At 60.9% G+C, this 22,625-nt stretch overlaps 1 protein-coding gene across 5 annotated transcripts in view; it reads left to right on the top strand.

Moving 5' to 3' along the window:
- The first annotated feature begins 969 nt into the window (after nt 1-969).
- The window catches only part of PSD (pleckstrin and Sec7 domain containing), a 37,016-nt gene continuing 15,360 nt past the window's right edge, over nt 970-22,625 (top strand). The window contains exons 1-9 of one of the 5 annotated variants that reach the window (XM_083844968.1): nt 3,096-3,262; nt 5,909-6,719; nt 6,795-6,897; nt 7,062-7,461; nt 11,604-12,047; nt 20,005-20,205; nt 20,692-20,772; nt 21,286-21,398; nt 22,185-22,243. In XM_083844968.1, the coding sequence (XP_083701094.1) occupies nt 5,976-6,719; nt 6,795-6,897; nt 7,062-7,461; nt 11,604-12,047; nt 20,005-20,205; nt 20,692-20,772; nt 21,286-21,398; nt 22,185-22,243 (2,145 nt within the window). In that variant the 5' untranslated portion in view covers nt 3,096-3,262; nt 5,909-5,975. Of the gene's footprint in view, nt 1,070-3,095; nt 3,263-5,908; nt 6,720-6,794; nt 6,898-7,004; nt 7,462-11,603; nt 12,048-20,004; nt 20,206-20,691; nt 20,773-21,285; nt 21,399-22,184; nt 22,244-22,625 lie in introns of those variants that run through there. The other 4 variants (XM_083844967.1, XM_083844966.1, XM_083844970.1 and 1 more) reach the window with 4 other exon arrangements.

Here is a 22,625-nt window from a genome sequence, read left to right as displayed (position 1 = left end):
TGCAGAGGGCACGCTGTTGTTACGAGGTTGGTGCAGTGCCAGGCCACAGCTGCTGTCCCGGGATCAGCACCTGCCCTGACTGAATGCCTTTAGCCTTGCAGAGGCTTTGGGGTATTTACAGTTGCCTACCAGAGAATCTGAGGATACAGGGAGGGCTAAAAAAATATACAGTGAGAGCTAAAAAATAAAATAAAATAGAAGTAAAGCCAAGCCAAGCTGTGCAAGTCAGGGCTGGAAGGCGAAGGTGCCTGAGGAGCTCCTTGCTACACACCAGTGCGGGGCTGTTGTGGCAGCATCCCCCTCATGCACCCTCTGCTTGATGTTCTCCAGGCTTTCGTTGCATCCCTAGCACGTGTCCACATTTCCACACTGGGAGCCTTTGCCCAGTGTCTGGGCTAGATGTTCCGTTCCCTCACCACACTTGTAATCACTCCTCCTTGACTGACATTTTAGGGTTTGCACACTATTTTACAATTAGGTATGTGACCACATTGCCTCCCTGCTGTGTTAGGCTTGCTGCCCCTTTCCTGCAGACGGCACTCCCTGCATTCCCTGCTCATTCCTCCCTGCACCCTTTCACCTTTCTCCCTGTGAATCTGAAGGTGGAGGGAAGGGATTTGCTGCAGAGCGAGTTAGAGAGCAGCTCCAAAGATCTGTGCTGCAGCACAAGCTGTGTCCTGGGAGGCTACACCAAAGAACTGCAGATTTGGGTTGTTTCAGGCTAAATTCATCTATCCAGTGCAGTGACTTCTGGGGGCCTGAGCAGCCTGCTGGCACCCAGGTTGCTCCCTCCCCACGGGAGAACACACCCCACCAGCCAGAACCCGCTGACTGCTTTCCTTCAAGACCATCTTTTCCCTGAGCATCTTTTTACCAAGAGATACTCCCACACAATTGTTCCCTTAACTGCTGTGTAGGGAGATTATTTATGGCTCAAACTGCGCTGGGGCCGCACCTCCCACATCCCCAGGACAGGTTTTACCACGCTGGCGTTCTTGCCTTCGTCCCGATGGAGCGATGCTGGTGCTGGCAGACACCCCAGGGCCGTGTCCTCACCCACCCTTAGCAGGTGAGTGCCACCCCCCCGAGCTGGGAGCAGAAGGCCCTGTTGGGATCCCAGGACAGCAGGAGGGCCCTGCTGCTGATCTCTGTTACCACCTCCTTGCCTGGGTGAGCGCTAGAGCAGCAGTTGTGTGCTGAGCATCAAGGAAGGGTGTTTGCACCATTTATCCTCAGCCACCAGCCCGGCGGAGTAACAGATAAGTGCAGCAACCCATTGCAGACTCGGCTTATGCTGCAGTGGGTTTTTAATATCTAGCGAGGATGTGGTTGGGTGTTGGCACAGAAGGGATTAATTAGAGCCGTGTAGTTAAGCCTGGGCCCCGAGGGAATGCACATGACCTCACGGGTTGCCCTGGAGCCCTCGGTGTGGAGACAAAGGGAGCTCGGCTTCCTCGCCTCCCCCGGGACGCCTGCGGGGCCAGGTTCACCATTTCCATGGTGCTCCCCGCAGCTGGGTGAGGAGCACCCACCTGCCTCACAGCCATGCCCGCGCTGGCAGGGCCGCGCCGCGCGCTGAGGCCAAAGCACAGCCCCACTGCCTTCGACAGCAGAGGGACGTGCCGGGGGTCAGCGGCGTGTGGCTCCCTCCTGCCATCTGGCTCTGTCCAGCTGCTGGGACAATCCGACGGCTCCAGTTAGCCTCTTCCAAGGAAGAAGTTGCTCGCTGTGCTGCTCCGGTGACACCCAGACCCTTCTGGGCTCGGCGGGGACAGGAGCACTGCAGGGCTGTGGAGGTGAGCAAGGACAAAGCCGGCAGTAGCTACACCGAGCTGTGGGTGGGCTCGAGGAGCCGGCAGAGACCAGGAGGTGGAAGGGACGGCGTGGGGCCGGACAGGCTCGTGCAGGATTTGGTGCCAGGTGACAGCGAGCACAGGGGCTTCTGCTCTGGAGGCATAGGGCTGCGGGTTGCGGGAAGGCAAAGGGCTGTGGCCAGGGGCAGACAGAGGTACGGGGAGCGATGGAGCCGGTAGGGCGCAGGTGTGTGCCTGGCCCCGGTGTGGGCACGCCAGGAGAGCTCTGAGCTCTTCCACTTGGTTAAATTTGTCGCTCCGGCGGCGGCTTAGAGAAAAGCCTCCCCCCCCTCCCGCCGCCCTCCTGCCATCAAGAAGCTGCTGAAGGAATCAGGTCGCTGATCCCGCGGCAGCGAGGCCCCTAATTAGCCCGGCTTTGCTCGAGTCGGCCGGGAGAGCGTGCGAGGCAGCTCGGGGACCCGCGGTCCCCGGCGTGGGGGAGACAGGCTGCACAGGCAGGAGCCTGCAGGAGGAGGGGAGAAAATGGCAGTGCTTCCATGCATTAAAGATGAGGGGAGCGTGCAGCTTCCTCCCGGTGTCCCCGTGCCCGGGCAGGGAGATGGGGACTCGCTTCTGGGTGGCGGCGAGGGCAGGTGGGCACGGAGCTGGGCTCACCCTTGGCCAGGAGAGCAGCACGAGGGGGCAGCTCCCCCAAATTCCTCCTGAGCACGCTGCGGGCGTGCAAGGCACCGGCTCTCCCGGGCCTCTCCCCTCTCGCACGCCTGGTAACGATCGCCGGGCTGGCTAATAAAGCGCTCTTTAATCGCGAATCGATCGGGCAGCGAGCGCTGGCTGCCAGCTGCCGCCGCGTGCAGGCCGTGGCCGGGTCCCCACCGCCGCACCGCTGGCCCCGCGTGGGATGCAGGCGGGATGCTTGGGGTGGCGGCTGGGTCTCTGTTCCCGTCCTTGGGGTTTCTTGCAGTTGGGGTGGCGTTTCCCACCCGTGGGCAGCCCAGGTGGCCTGGGACCTGTGGCACCGTTGGGGTTTCTGTCCCTGCGCTCCCCGGGCAGCGGTGCCGTGCGGGTGCCCACAGCGGGTGGCACAGGGACACGCCGCGGGACGGCGCCGCGCGTGGGGCCGGGGTCACGGCGCCACCCCCGGGACGCGCACCCCGGGGGTGCTCCCCGGGGCCGCCGCCGGTCCCGGTGCCACCGGGGGGGGGGCGGGACGCGGCTCCCCGCGGGGCTGCCATTGGCTGCCGGGGCTGTCAGCGGGGCGGAGTGACGGCCCCGCGCCGGGGTTAGCGCGGCGGGGAGCGGCGGGCTGGGGACGGTGGCACCGCACCGAGCCGTGCCGGTGGCGCCGAGCCGAGCCGAGCCGAGCCGAGCCGAGCCGAGCCGAGCCGAGCCGAGCCGGGCGGCAGCATCGCGGAGCAGCGGAGGATGCGGCGGCGGCGGCGGCGGTGCCGGTAACGGCGGGGGGCGGCGGGAATGGGGCCGGGTGGCCGCGGCGGGGCCAGGTGCAGCACTTGCGGGTCGCAGCCGCGTCGGCGGGGAGCGGCGGGGCCGCGGGGACAGCGGGGAGCGCCCGGCCGGGGGCTGCCTCCTCGCCCGGCTGCGTGTCACATCCACTGATCCCGGCCAGGCGGGAGGTGCGGGGCGAGGGAGGGCGGGCGGGGGGCGCAGGGGGGAGCACAGGTCCCTTCCCTTCCCTCCCGTCTCTACCCCGTTCTTTGCCCCTTAAAAATAAACGATGGTTGTTCCCTCGCATCCCCCACGCGTCTCGCGTGGGTGTGCGCTTCCCCCGCAGCACAGCAGCGCCCGGCGCCTGCTGCTTCCCCCTCACCACCCCGCTCGGCACCGGCGCGGCGCAGGGGCCAGCAGGAGCCCCCGGCCACCCCCCGGGCTGCTGAGAAGCTGAGAGCAAGTTTCTTGTGCGCCTGAGAGGTTCCGCCGGGAAATGAACCCCCCCCACACCGGTGTGAAGCCCCCCGCTGCCACGCTGCGGCTCCCGAGTTTTTCTCCCCGGACGCGTGCCCCCGCTGCTCGTGGCTTCCTTCCCTTCGCACGGCTTCTCCTGCCCTGGGCAGCGGGGCCAGCAAGGCCCCCCCAGGTGCCTTTCAGCCCAGCCCCATTCATCACGGTGATTTAAAGAGCATCGTTTTGATTCACGATTTAAATCGGCAGGCAGGAAGCCTCAGCTACATCATTGATTTCTCATCACGGTTGCGTTTGTGCTTTTTACCTTTCATTATTAAAGAAAGGCTCACTCCGCTGGATGGAGTAACAGGCTGGCTCCGGAGCCTTGCAGACGGCATGGCCTTTGCTACGAGTCTGATGATTCTCCCTCGATAACCAGGAGGACACGCTGTGCTCATCCCATTTATTTTAGCAATAACTCGTGTACATTGAGATAGGCTGTTTTTTATAGATTTGTTATGTTACAGTGAATGCCGGCTATTTTCTAGTGATAACTTTTTTCCTTGGCATGTGTGTCAGTCCACATTTAGATAAAAAGTGGGATTTCATCTGAAATATATAAACCCAGCGTTTTTGTTATTTATCAGTTAAGCAACCTTGAACGTGAATATAACCATAACAGGGGAAAAGATTGTAAAAACAGTAACTGACATCTTAAACAGAGAATATTTTCTGCAGCGAGTGAATTGCAGATTGCTGCTGCTCAGTAGGAGCCAAATTTTTCAGAAGTGTAGTAGTGCAGATAGAGAGGCGCCCGCCCCACGTGGGTGATTTGGGCTGTTTTATTAAGAGTTATGTCTCTGCATCCCTCGAGCCTAAACACCACTGAAAAAGCCAGTCCTATGCCCTTCGGTTTAATCCTATCTGGTTTGCACCAAGAAACGGGGAGAAGAAATCATGCTTTCCTCCATTTGCAACTAGCGTTTGGTTTCTTGCTTTCAAGCGGTGAGATCCAAGTGCAGGAACGAGTACCTCTGCATCTGGGGAAGCTACAAGCCGCCAAGGCAGAACCTTTGCCGTGCACCAGGAGTGCAAGAACTTGGGGAAAGCCATGTCCAAGTGTTAGCTGCCCCGTGAGAAGGACCAGTGCTGAGGGTGTTGGCACCTACCTTCCCATGCAGTGCCTCGCCACGCTGGGGTGACAGGGATCCCTGGCAGAACAGTCCCGAGGCAGGGGCGGGCGAGCCGGGGTCGTGTTGCTGGCACAGGCGCGCTCGGTCCCCCCGGGGCAGGACTGTCTCAACCACTGCTTTTTGGATCTGCTGGTGTTGACAGCTCTGTCTGCGCCACGGATCGTGGCTGTAGCATGTGACAGGGTGGCATACTTTAAAACACAAGTTGACCTCCAAAGAGACAGGCTTCTTGCTCGTGCTGATGGTGTCAAACTCCTTCAGTGAGTGTGATCTGGGGACGTCTCAGTGATCCAGTGTTTTCCCCCTTATTGAGATGATTTTAGGTGGCTACAGGTAGTAAAAGTATTCAGCCTAAGCCAGGATAAATGAAACCCATTTCAAAGCACACAGCATGCTCTCCCACCACATCTGGGTGGTGCTGGTCTATAGGGGCAGCACCTGAGCATCCAGGGGACCCAGGGAAGGAAGCAACCCCCTGGTGTGCCCAGAGCCTAGGTGAGGAGCTGCTGGTGTCGCCGCTGTGGGGCTGGTGTGATGGGCACTGTCTGCCCGTGAACATCTCATGCTTCCTGCTGCAGGAGGGAGCTCGGACAGGGTTGTCTCACCCGGAGCTTTTTCTGAGCTGAGCTGTCATGAAGACAGGGCACGCTTTGCATGTTCTCCCCATTGTCCTGGCCCTGTATGGCCGTGTGGAGGCTGATCGCACCACAGATCCACTCATCCCCATGCCAGCCTCCTGTTCTTGATGATCTGGTGCTCCTCCTGGCACTCCCGGCCCCCACTCGGTGAAGCCCCTCTGGGGGCTTCAGAGCCACCCCGGTGCCTTCAGCCGTGCCCTCGCATCAGTCTGGGTATGGGGCAGTTGGGGCTTCTCTTCTCAGGCCACCTGTCTGCAGATGCTTGGGCCAACCTGCACCCTACACCCATCTCTGAGCAGCATCCCCCTGTCTGCATCTCCCCACCTCGTGCCCCCTCCTCTAACCACCTCTCCTTGCCCTTTAGGGCTGCCTGAGGATGCCTCGCCCTGCCCAGCTCCGGACCTGACACCTGCGTTCCCCTCTCCGTCAGCATGGCGCAGGCGGGAGGCCTCGTCCACCTCCCCACCGCTGAGGGCTGCGCCGCCTCTCCCCCACCCTTCTCCCACCCCGGGGACCACCGGCCCTGGCCTCCAGCTGCCGCCAGCCCCGAGCCGGGCCGCCGCAGCCCCCCGCGCTGCCTCACCCCCAACCTCAACGCCGGCCGCCTCCACCTCCTGCGCAAGGGCCTGGCCCCCGACGCCCGCCACTGCTCCCTCGGCCTCTACAACAGCACGGGCTCCCTGGCCCGCAAGCCGACGGAGACGGGGCCCTTCGGCAACGGCGGCTGCCCGGGCGGGGGGCGCCTGACGGCCCCCTGCACCCCGCGGAGGGGCCAGCACGTCGCGGGGCTCGCCTCGCCCGGCAGCCGCAGCCCGCTGGTGGCCCCCGAGGGACGCAGCTCCGTCGTCACCTTCCGCTTCATCGAGAAGGCCAGCGTGCGGCCCCTTGGCGGCCCCCCGGCCCCCCGGGAGAACGGGCCCTGTGGCGTGGAGCCCAGCGAGGGCTGGTGCGTGCCCCCTGGCCAGCCCCAGCCCCAGGAGCGGCTGCTGCGCAAGCTGAAGCTGGAGGCCTCCGTGTCCGACCCGCTGCTGGCCGGCAGCAGGTCCCCGGGGGAGACGCGTCCCCGCGGGGGCGGGAGGGACGCCTGCACCCTCGCAGCCAGCTGCCTCTTCAGCTCCCTCACCAACGGGCTCCAGGCCCCACCGGGGGACGTCCCCGCCGGCCCCCGGCCCCAGGTAGGTGCCTGTGACCCCACACTGGGCTGAGCTGGCCCAGCCCCGCTGCCCACTGACCGCCGTGTCCCCCCGCAGGGCAGCGCCTGGCCGTGCCCCCGGCAGAGCTCAGCCCATGCCCAGCGCATCGCCAGGGCCAAGTGGGAGTTCTTCTACGGCTCGCTGGAGGCCCCGAAGGCAGGTAAGGTGTCGGGCAGGGACCTGTGGCTACCAGCTGGTCTGGGGAGGACGCAGAGCCCTGATCCACTGGGATGTGGGGTCGAACGGGGGCTCTGGGCTCTCTTCCAGGCTCCTCGGCCCCCCTCGCTGAGCGCTCCCCAAATCCCGGCTGCCTGCTGCCCGCAGAGCCTCAGAAGTCAGTGCCCGAGCATGGCCTGAGCCACGTGGAGGTGGAGATCGAGGTGTCCCCAACAGGCGGCAAGGAGCACGGCTCCTGCGAGACGGGCATTATAAGGAGGACGGTGAAGTACTCCGAGACAGACCTGGACACAGTGCCACTGCGGTGCTATCGTGAAACCAACATTGACGATATCCTGGCCGAGAAGGATGAGGTGGATTCGGCTATCGAGAGCCAAAAGGACAGCGAGAGCAACCCCAGCTTTGCGGGGACCCCAGGCCGGAGGAACAGCACGCCTGAGGAGCTCCCTGAGCACGGCGCCAAGCGCACGAAGGACGGGCTGCGTGGCAGAGACGTGGAGGAGGACGATGAGGTGTTTGAGGCCATGAGGAAGGAGAACAGGGAAAGGTGAGGCTCAGCATGTGAGGGCAGAAAGCTCCCCTCGCCCTTCTCGGTATCCCAAATGCATGACAGAATGGGCTCTGCCAAACGAGTGCCCAAGCCAAAACTCTTGGCAGCTGTGCTTGAGCTGTGCATGGGGTCAGGGGGGTCCTGGAGCACCCCTCAGGGCTGGGGGTCCCTCGCTGCCCCATGGAAGGAGCGGGGCAGTGCTGGTGTCCAGTGCAGGGCACTGACCGCGGGACCCGCTCCCGTGGAGACAAGTCCTGAGCTCAGGTCACCCATCCGAGCCAGGGCACTTGGGTGACAGTGTCAGGGAAGCTCTTTGGGCTGGAGAAAACCTTTTCACACCACTGCACTGTGCGTTGTTTCTCACTTGTGTGGCAAAATATCATGTACCAGGACGGTGATGGACCCTTGGGCGGGATGAGGGGGCTCAGCTTCATCAGCAAGCGCTCCACACGCAGAGGGCAAGGTCTCGCTGGGGAAGCAGGGCCAGGCGGTCCCCGCGTGCCAGGACAGAGGGGTGCCTGGCAGTGTGCACAGCCACGCTGTGCCAAAGGTGGGCAGGATGCACGGGGGTGGAAGAAAAGGAAGAGGGAGGCTTTGGTGTTGTTGGTGGGAAGAGATGATAGAAAAAATAACTCGCAGTGGTGTCCCTGCTCTGGGGGGGGAGAAGCGTGAGGCGCTGGGCTGAAGTGGAAGGGAAGGTGCACGTTGCAGAGGGGAGCTGGGCTCCTGCTGTGTTTTCCAAGAAGGAAATGCATTTTTTTTCCAAATGAACTGTCATAGAAGATTTGAAAAGCTGTAAAGTTATATTATTATCTCTCCAAGCAAGTTCTTCAAGTTGCTGTAACCATTATCTTATGTGGTGATAATCTATTTCCAAACCTGTACTAGGCCATTACAATTCCTGTGGGCTGTAAGCCTAGACCTGTTTTTTGTCCTCTGAGACACCTTACTGCAGCTCGCCAGGCAGTGCTGGAGAGGTCGGATGTATACTGAAATGCATTGCTGCCCCAAAACATGGTGCTCCCGGTATAAGCATATAGTGGTGGTGTGCCCATTTTATGCAGCTGCTCTGTAGACCCGTGGCTTTTGGCTTTTTTTGATGTGCAGACCCCTGCCTACTCCCCAGCTAGGTGCAGAGCCTGCGGACAGCATGCCGAAAATCGCTCGCCTAAAACCGCAAGCTCGTTCGGTACCTGCATTACAGCCCCGGGTTTTTGCTTACACGCTGCTTCCGAGCTCTGCAGCTGCAGTCCTCCCTCCTGTTTACCGGGCACTGGTATTGATGTTTGCTACTCCAAGCTTTTTGCTTTGCCTGCTTGCAGGAGGGATGATGCTGGGGCAATTAAAAATCCCCCTTACCCCCCTGTATCCGAGGAGCCTGCACCACCCTGCCCTGCAAGAGCTGTTGCAAACCAGCAGCTTCTGCCCTGGCAGTTTCTCTGCAGAGCACTTTGTTGGTAGCCGGGAAGGACCAGCCCTGCAGAATGACTGAAGCACCATCAGACGCTGATTTGCAGATATAAATCCCTTTGGAAACCTAGCCTTAGGGGTTTAGCACCCTCTGCAAGGGGGGATTGGCTGGGCACTGTCTTGTTGCCCTTCATATTCTGGCCAAAGGGCACCTTCTGTGTGATCTGCCCTCCCAAAATAAGAGACGTGCTAACAGCTGGCAGGACATCAGGCTGAAAAATCCAACACAGAACCAAATAAGACATGGAAAGTGACAGAAGAAACAGCGTCTTCTTCCAGCAAATCCTCTCCCTGAGTATATTTAGAGGCAGATCTACAACTAATGACCAGCCTAAGCCTTTACTGTCTTTATTCCCATTAGTGGCAGGGAGCTGAGACCTGTCAGCAAGAGCGGGCTCATCTGCCCCCTCCCCGAGCATCCCCCGAGGGTCACTAAGGTGGTGGCAGGGCCCAGCGTGGCCAGCAGCACCCGTGCCTCGGCTGAGGAGCCAGAGGAGGCTTTGCAGCACGGTGCCCCAGTCCCTGGAGTGTGCAGGGCTGGACGGAGGCACCTTTTCTCCCTGGAAGCAGAGCAGCCTTGCCCAGGACAGCCCTTGGGCCTGCTGCCAGGGGAGCCTTCCCACAGGGGACGCGTGTCCCCTGCTCACCCACCTGGCCCACCTCCAAGAGAGGATCGCCGTGTGTGCCCCACCAGCCTGAAGCCAGAGACCTGTTTTTGCGCTGCCTGCCGCTGCTGTGCAGGTGCTTGACTGCACCCTCAGCATCTCCTCCCCTTGCGCTGCCCCGGCTGCATTGCCTGGCCGTGGGGCTGTGCCTCCCGCACCGCCCCTGCCTGGGAGCAGCCACAAGCGGAGCCGGGCAGGACTGGGCAGCGCGGGGCAGGCTGCCGACCCTTCTGGGGCAAGCAGACCCTGTGCCTGTGCTGCTGTGACGAGGTACTGCTGGATCTGAAAGGCTTTGCTTACAGCTGGCTTGCTATTTTGGGGTGGAGAGGTTGTTCCTGGAGCTCAGATGGCGCGGACAGAACCAGCTATGTTTTTTCTGTGTTTCGGCGGCAATATGCTTGATGGCAAAAATAAGCCCGATTCCCTTACCCTCTCCTGGAAACAAGGTCCTTTCTGGCTGCGGCTGTTGTCCTTTCGGGTACAGCCCATGGCCCTCCTTATGGATGCAAGACGCAAAATGAAGTCAGCAGCATTAGCTCAGTTCAGCAGCACATTGCAAAATGGTAAGGGCAGTGAATGCACATTCGCGGTTGCAAATGCTGAGAGGTCTCTTCTCCGGTGTCCTCATCAGAAAGTCCCCTCTGAGGTGGCTCCCGGGGCTCGTGCTGGACTGGTAAGGATGCAGTGCAGTGCTACGCAGCTGGGGAAACGCTCGTGGGTCGACAAGAGCAGCCTTCATCCTGCCTTTCCTACCCACTGCTCACTTAGCTGAGCTCCCTTTGAGGCCACCTGCATCTGGTGCAGTGAAGCTGGCAGCTTGTGGCCTGGTGAATAATCAGGGTGAGATTTTTGAGCAGCGTATGAAAGCTAATGAATGAGAAAGCCACTTGGTGCTTCAAACAGCAATGCATTTTCTGAGCCTTCTGTATGAAGCTGTTTGTTCATAACAAATGTTATGACAAGCTGGATCAGTTCTTTGCTTTTAATCAGGAAAGAGAGTGGCATAACAAGTGCTTTTCTGGTACTTTAATAAAGCGATAGCAGCTTCTGAGCAAAACAGGCTTTTAGGGCTGTGTTTGTGCTTATATGACTGAAGCACTGCTGTTCTCGGTGTTGGAAATATCCCTACTGCCACGTGCTCGGACCGATGGGCAGGTTGCAACTTACCTCACTGACAGAAGAAAAGTCTCAGGGCTTGGAGACTTAGAAGCTCCTGTGCTGGGCTGGACTCAGACCCGTGCTGGAGCTGAGCTGAGCCTTCCTGCAGGGCTGATACGTGACCAGATGATTAGCCAGGGCCAGGAGAGCACGGTTTGGTGCCTTGGCAGGAAGCAGCACCTGGGGTTTCGCCCGTGCTGTCAGGACAGGATATCCTATTCTCTCTGGAGTCATCCCTTGTCTTATTTTCACAGTGGATCGTCTTTGTAGGAGAGATACAGCCAAGTGGCTAGAGCGGTACCCCAGAAAGTAAGCTGGGCTGCACTCAGCAGGCACTGTCTGTGCAGACCCTGCAGGCAGGCTTTGCTCAGTGCCCGCGGTGTCGCGTACATGGACGAAGGGGTCGCGCTGCCCTCGGTGGCTTCAGGAGTGCTGTGGAGCTCTGAAGGCTCGTGGAAAATTCAAGCACTTGCAGATTTGGTTGGAAGTGGAGCTGAAGCACATCCTGGTTTGGTGCTTGAGCCGTTTATTGGATCTAAGCTCAAGGCGAGTGACTGGGAGCAGTAGCCCTCTCATAAGCTTCTTAGGAGGATGAGCCACTAAAGGAACAAAAGTCTGTAGCTCATTAAAGGAGAAGCATATGTCTGGAGGGAGGCCAGGCAGTCCCTCTTCCCATCATGTCTTGGGCAGGCAAGGCTTCTCCTCGGAGGTCTGGCGTCCTGCAGCTGTTCAGAGGAGACTTCTGCCCTCCCCAGTTTCCTTCTGGAGCAGTGCATGGGCTTTTGTTTCAGGGCTTCGACCCCTTGCTCCTCAGTGACCAGTTCTTCTCACTTTCTTTCCCTCTAGGATCATGGATCGAGACACACAGGGTATGCTCAAGTCTCCAGTGCCTTTCCTGCTAGGGCACAGCCTCTCCAAGGATGGCATGGACTCTTTCAGCAAGCATTTTGAGAGCATCATGGAGTCCCATCGAGCCAAAGGCACATCTTACACCAGCCTGGACTCCATTGACATCCTCTCCTCCCCAGCCCGCACCCATGGGACCTTTTTCACTTTTGACCTCCCAACCCTCACCCCAGAAGTACAGGGACAGATCCGAGACAGCGCCAAGCTGATCGAGGAGAACTTTGCTCCTCTGGCTCACTTGGAGCCGGACTCTGGGACCAGTTCGGCCACAGATGCCCCCTGGACTGAGAGGGAGGAGGAGCGAGGGAGGCAAAGGAAAGGCGTTCGGCGCAGCCCTTGCTGCTCAGAGGACAGCTTTGGTACTCCCTTGGCCTCCAACATGAGGTGAGTGACCAAAGTTGCTTGCTGCCCACCTGGGCCACCAAGGCTCGGTGTGGAGTCTAGCCCCGTGCTGCATGTTTGTAGCCTGAGCCTAACCTCTGCTGCTGGGGAAAAGGGGAAGGGTCAGGACTGGGCTGTGCTGGTGTCCTGTGAGGTGGCAGGTCAGGCCAGTAGTCATCGTCCTGTTGTGGCAGGCATGTAGGTGAGAGCACATCCCGTGTTTCATCTTCCCCAGCCTTGTTGGAAGCTATAGGTCTGGGCTTTCCTCCCACCAAGCAAGCAGGGAGTCCCAGCACCTCAGTCCCGTGGTGGTTCCCATGGCAGGGCAGCCCCGCGGCTGTGGCAGCTGCAGGGAGAGGCCTGTCAGAAGCTGGGCACTGGTAGAAATTCCACAGTCTGTCCTTGTGGAAGCCAAGGCTCCCTGACACTGCCGCTTCCCTCCCCATGTGCAGCAGCCTCCTGTTTCTTGTCCTGTACCTACTGCCCTGGCCTGATTTCGCCTCCACTTCTGGCTCCGCTTGGGGTGGCCCCGTGGGGATCCGAGCTTTGTGTCGCCCCTGGTGCCTGCAGTCGAGAGAGGAGGGTGGGATATCGCGTCTGCTTTGTGGTCCCTGGATCACCCCGAGGACGTTTTGGGGGCTAGAGGTGCTGGGCTGGTCCTTCCCTCCCTTTGGGACACTGAGGGCAGGGACGTGGTAGCACAGAGGCCTGGCAAGATTTGTGCAGTGAAACTGGCGATGTCCGAGAGGCACCGAGCAGCAGAGGGTGGCAGTATCCAGCCGTGGATCACTGCTTTCTGGAGGAGGAATCTGCTTCCTATTGCTCTGCCAAGGCACAGGACCAAAGTGGAGTGCCCCAGGGATACTGCAAGGACGGTGCCTCGCTTACCATCCACAGACCCCGGGGTCCAACCGCAGCATCACCACACGGGCACAGGAGGTGGTGCGAGGGTGCAAGGACACAGACAGCACCAGGAATGGCAGTGAGGTGCAGGGACGGGAAGCAGGACCAGCTCAAGCTGGGAGTGCCCTTGGGAGGCTCCCGTGAAGGGGCCTTTACTGGAAAGAGCTGGGGAAAGGATTTCGGGAACCTCTGTAGGTGCCGTGACACAGCACCACCCGTGCTGGTGGGGTTGGAGCAGGGGATTCGCGGCTTTGCATGCACGTTACTAATGGAGAACACAAGCAGGCCCAGGCCCGTGTGTGCTGCGGCTGTCCCCGTGTGTCCCCCCAGACCTTTGGCATCGTTGGTTGCAGTGGTCGGTGTCGGATCGGGCTCTGGGCTGGGGGAATGGCTCTGCAGCCCGGGACTTCCCGTCTCTCCTGAGGGCACAAGTGGCCAGGCCGTAGGTGCCCCTGCGCCCCGCAGAGCTACGGAGCTCCCTGCCCCGGCCAGACAGCCTTGGCTCCCGCAGCCTCGAGGCTCAGAACAAGGCTCTGGCGCCCCTCAGCACATGATATTCTCAGTCCACGCTTTTATCTTGACCTTGCGAGTAGGAAATTTGCCCAAGTGAAAACACAGCACGCCCTCCCCGAGCACTGGGATGCCTCTGCCTCCTCTGGTGACCTTGGCTGGAGGCAGGCAGGAGAGCGAGACCTCCAGCTGGAAGCCGGGTGAGGAGCAGAGGTGGGCACGTGTCCCTGAGCTCAGGGAGAGCCTGGCTCCCAGGGGAGCCCGGCATGTCCCTCACAGGCCGTCCTGTGCTCGGCTCCTGGGAGCCCCTTCCCCGTTAGGTGGCACTTTGCAATGGGAAATGCTCTGCTGTGGGTTTGACCCACAGCAGGAAACCCCACAGTGGGATGCTCCAGCCCCCCCGCAGAGCCATGCCCCAGACAGGGACACCCTGGCCACCCGACATGGGACCTCCCCAGCTGCTGCACAGGGGGATACCCCCCACTGTCACCTCCAGTGTGGGGCAGAGACTCCGCGAGTGCCCGGCCCTCGCTCTGGAGCCGTGCCGCAGGTCATTGCACCCCTTGTGCAGGAGGAGGAGGTATGCAGGCCCCCAGCTGTCACTGGGCAGGGGGCTGCTGTCCCCGGGGCAGTGACCCAGAGCGTGCGTGTGGCCAGGAGCAGCAGGAAGGGTGCTGTGCCGTGGCAGGGACACGGGGTCCCTCCGGGGCTGGTGGTGCTGGCAAGAGGGCGAGGTGGGAGCTCGGACAGCGGGAAGGTTGCTCCTGCGGCAGCAGCCAGAATTTTGCAATTACAGATCCGAGTCCCAGGGCAGCCCTGGGGCAGGCACTGCAGATTGCAGAGCATCACCCCAGAGAGACGTTCACGGGCAAACGGTGTCCCCTGGGGGTGCATCTGCTCATCTCCCCACCCTGGACCACCCCGAGGAGCGTTTATCGCCAAGAGGTGGGGAGGGAGGATGTTAATTGCTGCCCGTGACACCCCGCGAGAGGCAGGCTCCGTGGGGACCCGAATCGGGGACATGGCCTGGGGTGGGACAGAAAGCAGGGCAGGCAGGAGGAGCCTGCAGCCTCCCCGGTGCGCGGGGCAGACACCGCCGGGACGGGCAGCGTGCCCCCGGGGAGCCCCGCTCGAGGGAGAGCCCAGCCCTGGGGACGTGGCCGTGTGGGAGGACCGGAGCCGTGGGGCTGGCAGCCTCCCCAGCGGAGGCTGTGCCGGCCCGAAGCCTGCTCCGTGCCAGATCCCAGCTGCTGGCGTGTGCGGGAGCAGCGGGGCCGTGCCAATAAGCGCTGCTGTGTTTCTTTATAAGGTGCCTTTTGTTGCTGCAGCCATCGGTGAGCTGGTGCCCCCCTTCCCTCTTGCAGAGGCCAGCCCAGGTCTGCCAGCTGCTCTCGAGTGACCCGAGCAGCAGCAGGGCTCCCAGTTGTCACTGGGCAAACTGGTGAGGGAGTGCCCGAGTGCCCTGCCCAGTGGGGCTGATGTGGGCTGTGCTGCAGGGTGAGGGGAGGACGGAGAGAAGGGGAAGGGAGGGGGAACGGTGTGGGGAAGGGCGGGGGCGAGAGCACAGCGGGGCTGGAGCCTGGGGCCTCTCTGCCAGCGTGGTCTCGAGCCTGGCACTGCGGGAGAGGGTGCACAGAGGTGTGGGGGGGATTTTTCCCCCCAAAAATGCTCACCAGTACCCACGCTCACCAGTGTCCAGGTGGCTTCGTGTGGCTCGGGTCCCACCAGGCATTCCTAGGCGGGGACAGCATTTGGGGTGGCACAGTTGGGGTAGCACAATTGGGGTGGCACAGTTCGGATGGTAATGCCAGGTGGCACATTTGGGGTGGCACATTTAGGGTGGAACAACTGGGGTAGCACACTTGGGGTGGCGCATTTAGGGTGGCACAGTTGGGGTGGCACAGTTGGGGTGTCACCGCCCGGGGCACGATCCCGGCGGTGTCCGTCGCGCCGGGCGGGCACATGCCGCACACGTGCGTGCAGCAGCGGCGGTGGCAGCGGCCCGGGGACCCGCAGCGGGGTCCCGGCGGAGGCGGGCGGGGCGCGGTGAGGCTCGGCGGGCGGGGCGGGGACGGGCGGCGGCGCGGCGCGGCATGGCCGGCGGTGGAGGGGAAGGGAAAAAGGGAAGGGAAAAAGGGAGGGGAAGGGCAGGGAGCGGCGGGGCGAGAAGGGGCCGGCGGCGGCTCGGTGCCCGCGGCCCCGGGGCGGCGCTGCGGGCCGGGCGGCTGCGGGCTGGGGCGGCGCGGCGCGGCCGGGGGCAGCTCCGGGGGCTGCCGGGGGGCCATGGGCGGCGGCGGCAGGCGGGGACCGGGCCGGGACGGCGGCCCCGGGGGCGGCCGGAGGGGGGAGAGGGGCCGGGGGGACGCAGACCCCCGCGCCGGGCCGTGATCGCTGCTGCTGCAGCCGCTGCTGCTGGTAGTGGTGCTGGTGGTGGTGGTGGTGCTGCTGCTCCTGCTGCTGCTCCTGCTGCTGGTGCTGCTGCTGGTGGTGGTGCTGGTGGTGGTGCCGCCGCGGCCCCGCTCGCTCACGCCCCGTTGGCTGGACTTTGCCCAAAGGTCCGAGAGGTCCCGGCTTCCCTGGGTTAGCACCATGGCATCTGGGGCCGTGGAGGAGAAGCCGCCCCCCCGCCCGGCTGGTGAGTAACCGGATTTTAAGGCCCCGGGAGCCTGCTCGCTCCAGAAAGTGTTTGGAGGGAGGACTGAGCCCCTGCGAGGGCTGCGGGTGGCACGGGGACAGGGAGAGGACGGGCAGGCATCTCGGAGGAGGGCCGTGCTGCAGGGGAGGCTCTGGCAGAGCAGCTCTGCTGTTTGCTCTCCGGGGAAACGGCGCCGAGCAGGGGCACGGCTGCCCAAGTTAGCTCTTACCTGGCTCTCGTGGCAGTGATGCTGGCGGGGGCCGCTGCGGGTGATTTGAGGAGCAGGCTGGACAGAGCTGCGGGGCTGGGGACAGCGGGACCGGCCCCGCCTGTGGTTGGAGGCTGGCCTGGCTGACCTTCAAGTGTCCTCCCAGCCCTAACTCCAATTCTGCGAGGAATGAACCAGCCCAGATCTCGGCTATCATAAATCAAAGTCACTCCGCTGAGACCGATGGAGGGAGCTGCATTTATTTAGCTCAGCCAAGGATCCGGTCTGGTACATTCTTAGCAGCGATATTAGGCAGACTGGGATTGCTTGGCAGAGGCGTCGGGCTCCTAGCCATGCGTGTGGGGCAGTGGGAATTGAGGGCAGGGTGCTGGCCCGCCCCACGCACGTGTCCCTCACCGACTCAGACCGGGCTCCCTGCCCTGTCCCTTCCTGGTGCAGAAAGCAAACCGAGCCCCCCGTGGCCTGTTCTGGGGAACAAGCGGCTTGCAGTAGGCATTTCTGAATTTCCTGCAGCAGGTGTCTCACGTGGAAACGCTGCAGGAAGGACCTGGATAGCCCGGGAGCTCAGCAGAGCACCCCAGGCTGAAACCAATGGCCATCCGTCTGAGCCTGTCCTCAGAGACATCTCTCCGGTCCTGGGGAGCAGGCATGGGTGAGGGGGGGTCCCACCATACAGGTACATCCCTGCTGGCAGCGAGGAGCTGGAGGGCAGCCCCCGGGGCAGGCTGTACTGAGCTAACGGCCTGGTGCTGCCCCACGTCGAGGAGAGAAGCTCCTGAAGGCTGTGGGGAGAGCACGGTGCTGGGTGAGCGCGCCTCGTGGAGAGGGCGTCGGGGCTCCTGCAGTGGCACGCTGCATTGCAGCGCAGGAAGGTGCTGGTCTCCTGCTGGCCTCCGGGCTGTCACCAAGAAAACGAATGTCAGGGCGAGACAGAGAGCATCTGGGTCCAGGGGGTGGGCATTCGGCCTTGAGAAGCAAGTGTTGGGCCCAGAGGAGGAGAACCTGAAGCCAGGGGAGCAGGATGTGGCCCTGGGAAGGAGGATTTGGGCTCAGAGAAGCGTGCCTGGCGCCAAGGTAAAGGAGGGTTTGGGCCCAGAAAAAGTGTGACTAGAAAAAGAGTGATTGGGGTCTGGAGCTGGAACATTTGGGGGTCAGAGAAAAAATGCTTTAGCCAAGGGAAGGAGTATTTGGGGCCACGAAATGGAGTGTGTGGACCCCACAGGAGAACTGCCTGGCCTTGGAGAAGGATCCTAGTCATCTGAGAGTGTCTGCAGAAGCACCTTGCTGCTGCCCTGAGGCCCTGGGCGTCTGGGCCCCCTGGCGAACACCTCCGAGCGTGGCAGACGTGGGGTCTTTGCCATCCGGCTGGGCCCCCGAGCTGGCGCCCGCCGTCGGGAGCGGCGCCGTGGGGGTGGCAGTGGCCGAGCCACCGCGGGCAGCATGGCAGGGATGAGCCAGCTCCGCGCCCGCTCCGGGATGACTCATTTCAGGCACGCCAGAGATGCTCGTACAATACCAAATTTGATCTTTGTTCCTTAAGTGCAGGCCAGTTCTTGGGTTGGAAATATATCTAATGTAAAAATATTATCTCAGTGTTTCTTCAAGCCAAACTGAAATGTCACTTTAGAAAGTACACTAAAAAAATCCCCTGAGACATTAGGTCATTGGCAAGAAAATTAGCATCACCTCAGTTGCCTCAGACATGGACATACGCTCTTTGCTCTGTTCGCCGTTTGCTTGAGGATCGGGCTCTTGCTCTTCTCTCCTTAAGAGGAGTGTTGGGAGAAAACCCATTTCTTGGCGTGGCCTGGAGAGTGGGGTCTCTTGTACAGCATAGTGCCTCGTCCTGACTGTATGGTTATGCTCTGCTGATATAAAGCCCAAAGTCAGAACTGGGGCCTGGTGAGGGAGGGGACGGCAGACCCCGCTGGTAGAGCTGCTGTAACAAATGGGCTGTGATCCCTGCGTGCCTGTTTCAAGATGCGAGGCAAGAGTCACAGCCATGGGTTGGGAGCCTGCCGTGAGATAGTTGTTGAAGGACAAAGGTTTGTAGATGGCCCCGTGGCTGGATGCTCAGCACCAGACAGGGAAGCTGAGGAGCACAGCTTCGGAAGAGAGGTCATGGAGGAAACTTGGAGCTCTAGGTTTGCCGCAGGAGGCACCACGAACCAGCAGTAAGAGGGAGGACAGCCTCTCAGGGAGGAGTTTTAAGAAAACAGAGTCCCCACCACCTGTGGTCTGTGGGTGCCAGCTGGATTCATCCCCTCTGCTCCAGGGAAGCAGGTAGCCCTGTTGTGGCTGAGGACACAGCGGTTACACCTCAGAAGGAGACGAAGCAGGGCCACAGCCCAGCGCTGGCCCAGCAGCATCCTGCCCGTTCTGCTGTCGGGTGTGCTGTGGGTACAGAAGCCTCCTGCCCGGTGAAACATGCCCCGGGGCTGGTGACCTCCTCGCGACCAGGGACCTTGCAGCCACTTACAGGCCACCCACCTGGGCCGTACCGCAGTCACCGCCCAGTGCTGCCAGGCTCCACGGCGGTCCCAGTCAAGTGCATCTCCCCCGGGACTTGCAGGGCTCCAGAGCTGCTTCTGCCACAGACCTGTCTGGCCCATGGTTGTGTGCTTTCGAGCTTCCCAGTTGCACAGGGGATGCCGAGAGCCCCCCGAGGCACAGGGCAGCCCGTCCCTGCTGTGCGGGGCTCCCCCAGGCAGGACGAGCTCCATCCAAAAGGCAGCACGGTCGGCCAGCACCGAGCAGCAAAGAGCAGCTTTGTCCTTAGTAGAAGAAGTGGAGCCTCAGGGAGACTGGCCTGGGTAATTGGCTCAGGAGAGGAGGCCTTCTTAAAAGTCAATTAGAGACTTTTAAAAATAAATCAGACTGGAACATTGCGAGGCCTGCCAGAAAATTTGGGCGAGGTCAGAGTTGCTTAACATTCGTTGTTGATTAGCTTCAACTTACTTTTTGCTGGGATAGCTTGTGTGCCGCTGAGTCAGACGGCTCTGGAGGCGAAGCCAAGAGAGTGCTCGTAGCACAGCCATGTAAGGCCTGATGGGGTGAGAGCTGAGGGGCAGCCCGGAGAAGACAGCACACCATGCCGTGAGCCGGGGGCCGCGGTGTTTGCCTTCATCCTCGCTCTCTGTTCCTCGTTTTTTTTGCCGTGCTCTGAAGTTACCAGAGGAGAAAAGCCAAGTGAAAGAATTACGGTCTTCTTGTCTTGGGTCGAAACTGCACTCGAGAGCAGCATGAGGAGTTTGTCCAGGTTAAAAAATGAGCGTATATATAGAGTACAGCATGTAATGTGCACATGTTTCTGCTCCAAGTCTCAGCTGCAGCTGGGCTTGGCAGAGCCCGAGCCCACACACGAAGTCTCGCAGGCTCAGGGTGGGGACTTTGGAACAGTTGTCCTGTCTCCCCGCATCCACTTTGGACGTGGTTTTGAGTGACTTGGTCCCATCATCAGTCACCAGAAGCATCCTGTCACCTCATCTCTCTTCCAGCCACATCTCCAAGCCTTCCCTTAGCACCCAGCCCCGACCTGTGAGCATTTCTAACCAGTAGTGTTCGTAACGCAGCCCAGCAGAGTAGCTGACCTCCAAAGCAGGGTGAGGACGTGTGTTTCCTGAGAAGCTGAACAAGCAGGGGACCCGTGGCAGACTAACGTGGTGTGTCCCTTTCCATTGCAGCGACCATCCCCTGAGCCAGCTGGTTTCTGACTCAGACTCGGAAATGGACAGCATGGAGCAGCTGGCCCTGGGCAGCACAGACACCCTCTCCAACGGGCACAAGGCTGACCTGGAGGCTGCCAAGCGCCTGGCCAAGAGGCTCTACAACCTGGATGGCTTTAAAAAAGCAGATGTGGCCCGCCACCTGGGGAAGAAGTACGTGTGGGTATTCTCAAGGAACGGCCCGTTCTGCAAAGGCATCATTCCTCCCACCTGCACCTCTGGTGCTCCCACAGCTGCTGCCCTCGTGGGGCACTGGGCTGGCAGGGCCCCAAAGCCCCCCAGTGACAGCTTGTCCATACCAGGTGTTCCCTCTAAAGGTCTCAACACCTATGATACATCCGGGTTTTGTACCTTCCTACCACAACTGCATCTCAGGCACCTTCAGTAAGGTGTAGGGGACACCTCTTGGGGGCCCTACCAGCTCTAGCTTCCCCATGCTGAGCATTCCCACTGGATCTGTGGGTAGCCCCTGTGAGTTTCATGGGACTCTGGGACATGGGGACTCTGTCCCCAGCACGCTTCCCACAGCCCTGCCTTCATGTCTCCAGGGAAGTTCCCAGCGTGCTGGAATCCACCCCACCCTCTGCATTTTGCCATGCCCCCAGTCTGGTCGATCCCACTCTCGCTCCCCCCTTTGTATTTCAGCAACGAGTTCAGCAAGATGGTAGCAGGGGAATACCTGAAGTTCTTCGTGTTCACGGGGATGAGTCTGGACCAGGCTCTCAGGTCAGGCAGACTGCGTGTGGACGTGTGCATGTGTCGTGGCCACCTGAGTGGGTCCCAGCAGACTGTGCCCTCTGCAGCTCTTCACCCATGCAGAGACCTGCAGGAGCAGGCAGACCCCACGGCTGCCAGACAGAGATCCTCTTACCTCTTAATGAGGGAGTGTCGATCCCCAAAGTGGTCTCTCAGCCACACTGAAAGACCGTCCCTGGTCTTAACTTACCAGTCAGGAACAGCTAGGACAGGGTTTCCAGGCCCTGAGCCCAGATCCTCGTGGTGTTGACCTGATCTCCCCCAGGGTAGTTTCTAGGGCCCAGTGTAGGTCTCTGCGATGTGCCAGCAGGGTGGGATGTTGTGGGCTTAAGAGGGGTCCTGCAGCTGGCTGGGAAGGCTGTGTGAGGGCAGGGCTTCATCTGGCACACGCCGGGTCTCCAGGAGGGGGCAGAAAGCAAAGGGTGGGTTCGAGGAGCTGCTGGTAGGCTTCATGTGTGGCCAACGCTGCTGCTGCTTCTTCAGGTCCTTTCTGAAGGAGCTGGCCTTGATGGGAGAGACACAAGAGCGGGAGCGAGTGCTGGCTCATTTTTCCCAGCGCTATTACGAGTGCAATCCCAATGCCATCTCCTCTGAGGGTAAGAGACTGTCTGTGTGTGTATGAGTGTGCGTGTGGGTGTGCATGTGTTCGCTCAGGAGAGCACATGTGTTCGTCAACTCAGTGAAGGTGCTCCAACTGAAACTAGAAAGCAGTCTGAGAGCGTGAACTGACGCCTTAGGAGTCAGCCCCTGTTATGGAGATGTTGTCATTTCCCTCAAGTGACAGGCACTTTAGACTTAAAAAAAAAAATACTGCTCTAGATGGAAGATGCATAATTAGGGCTCAACGCATCCTTAATTCTGCCCTTGAGCAGATTAGCACGGGAGGCGAGAGGAGGCCCTCCCCACCACACAGAGCCCAGCTCTCAGACCTCAGGGAACAGCCAGGTGAGACAACCCCGGGCGGCACAGAGGAGCACCAAGTCTGTACTGTTTCACCTCACTGTTTCACATCTGTACGCTCCCCCTGTGTGTGTTCACGTGCTGAATCTGCTCTGGTTTTGCTCTGTGGGCAGGTGAGATTCTGGCTGGCTGGCTGGAAGAGGGCTGTGCCGTTCCCACCTTGCCCCTGCTAGGAGCTGGACAATGTTAGCTGCAGCGTCACTGCCTGGCTGTCGGGGCTGCAGGGCTGGAGGGGAGCCTGTACGCGCAGGTTTCGGACTAGCTTTAATCCAGTGGCCTCCTACCTACTCGCCTGCGTGCTGCCAGCACCGTGCTGATGCTGTGTGCCCCACGTGCCCGGGCTGGGAGGAGCGGGCTCAGGGCTGCCTCGGGCTCGGTCTGTTCCCGAGGGCTCTAATTCCTGTCCTGTGCTTGTGCTGCAGACGGAGCCCACACCCTGACCTGTGCCCTGATGCTGCTAAACACAGATCTGCACGGACACGTAAGTTCCCTCTGCCATTAGCCCCATCTGTCCCCTGCCCTTTCCGCCCCCGCTGCCCCAACCGTAGGTGGCCAGGGAAGAGCAAGGACTTCCCAAGGGCAGAGCCACGTGCGCAGGACGTGCAGGGGCTGTGCACTGCTCCCTGCACCTGCAGGGGCTGAGCACCCCCAAGGTGGCTGTGAGGAGAGAGGAGAAGGCCTGAATGAGGAGGTGGATAACGGGGCCTTGGGGGAGACAGGCTGAGCTGGAGGATATGGAGGGGGAGGAAGGAGAGAAGAGGAAAGTGGACGGGGAGAGAGGGTGGGAGTGAGACTCCAAAACCAGCTGATATTGGGAGCAGGTGGCACCAAGCTTAGAGAAAAGAAGCTTTCTAAAACTCCAG

Source organism: Anser anser (genome assembly GCF_964211835.1).
Source record: "Anser anser genome assembly, chromosome: 7".
Taxonomy (NCBI): Eukaryota; Metazoa; Chordata; class Aves; order Anseriformes; family Anatidae; genus Anser; species Anser anser.
Note: the sequence above shows the minus strand (reverse complement) of the source record. Positions and strands in the feature narration are given on the sequence as shown.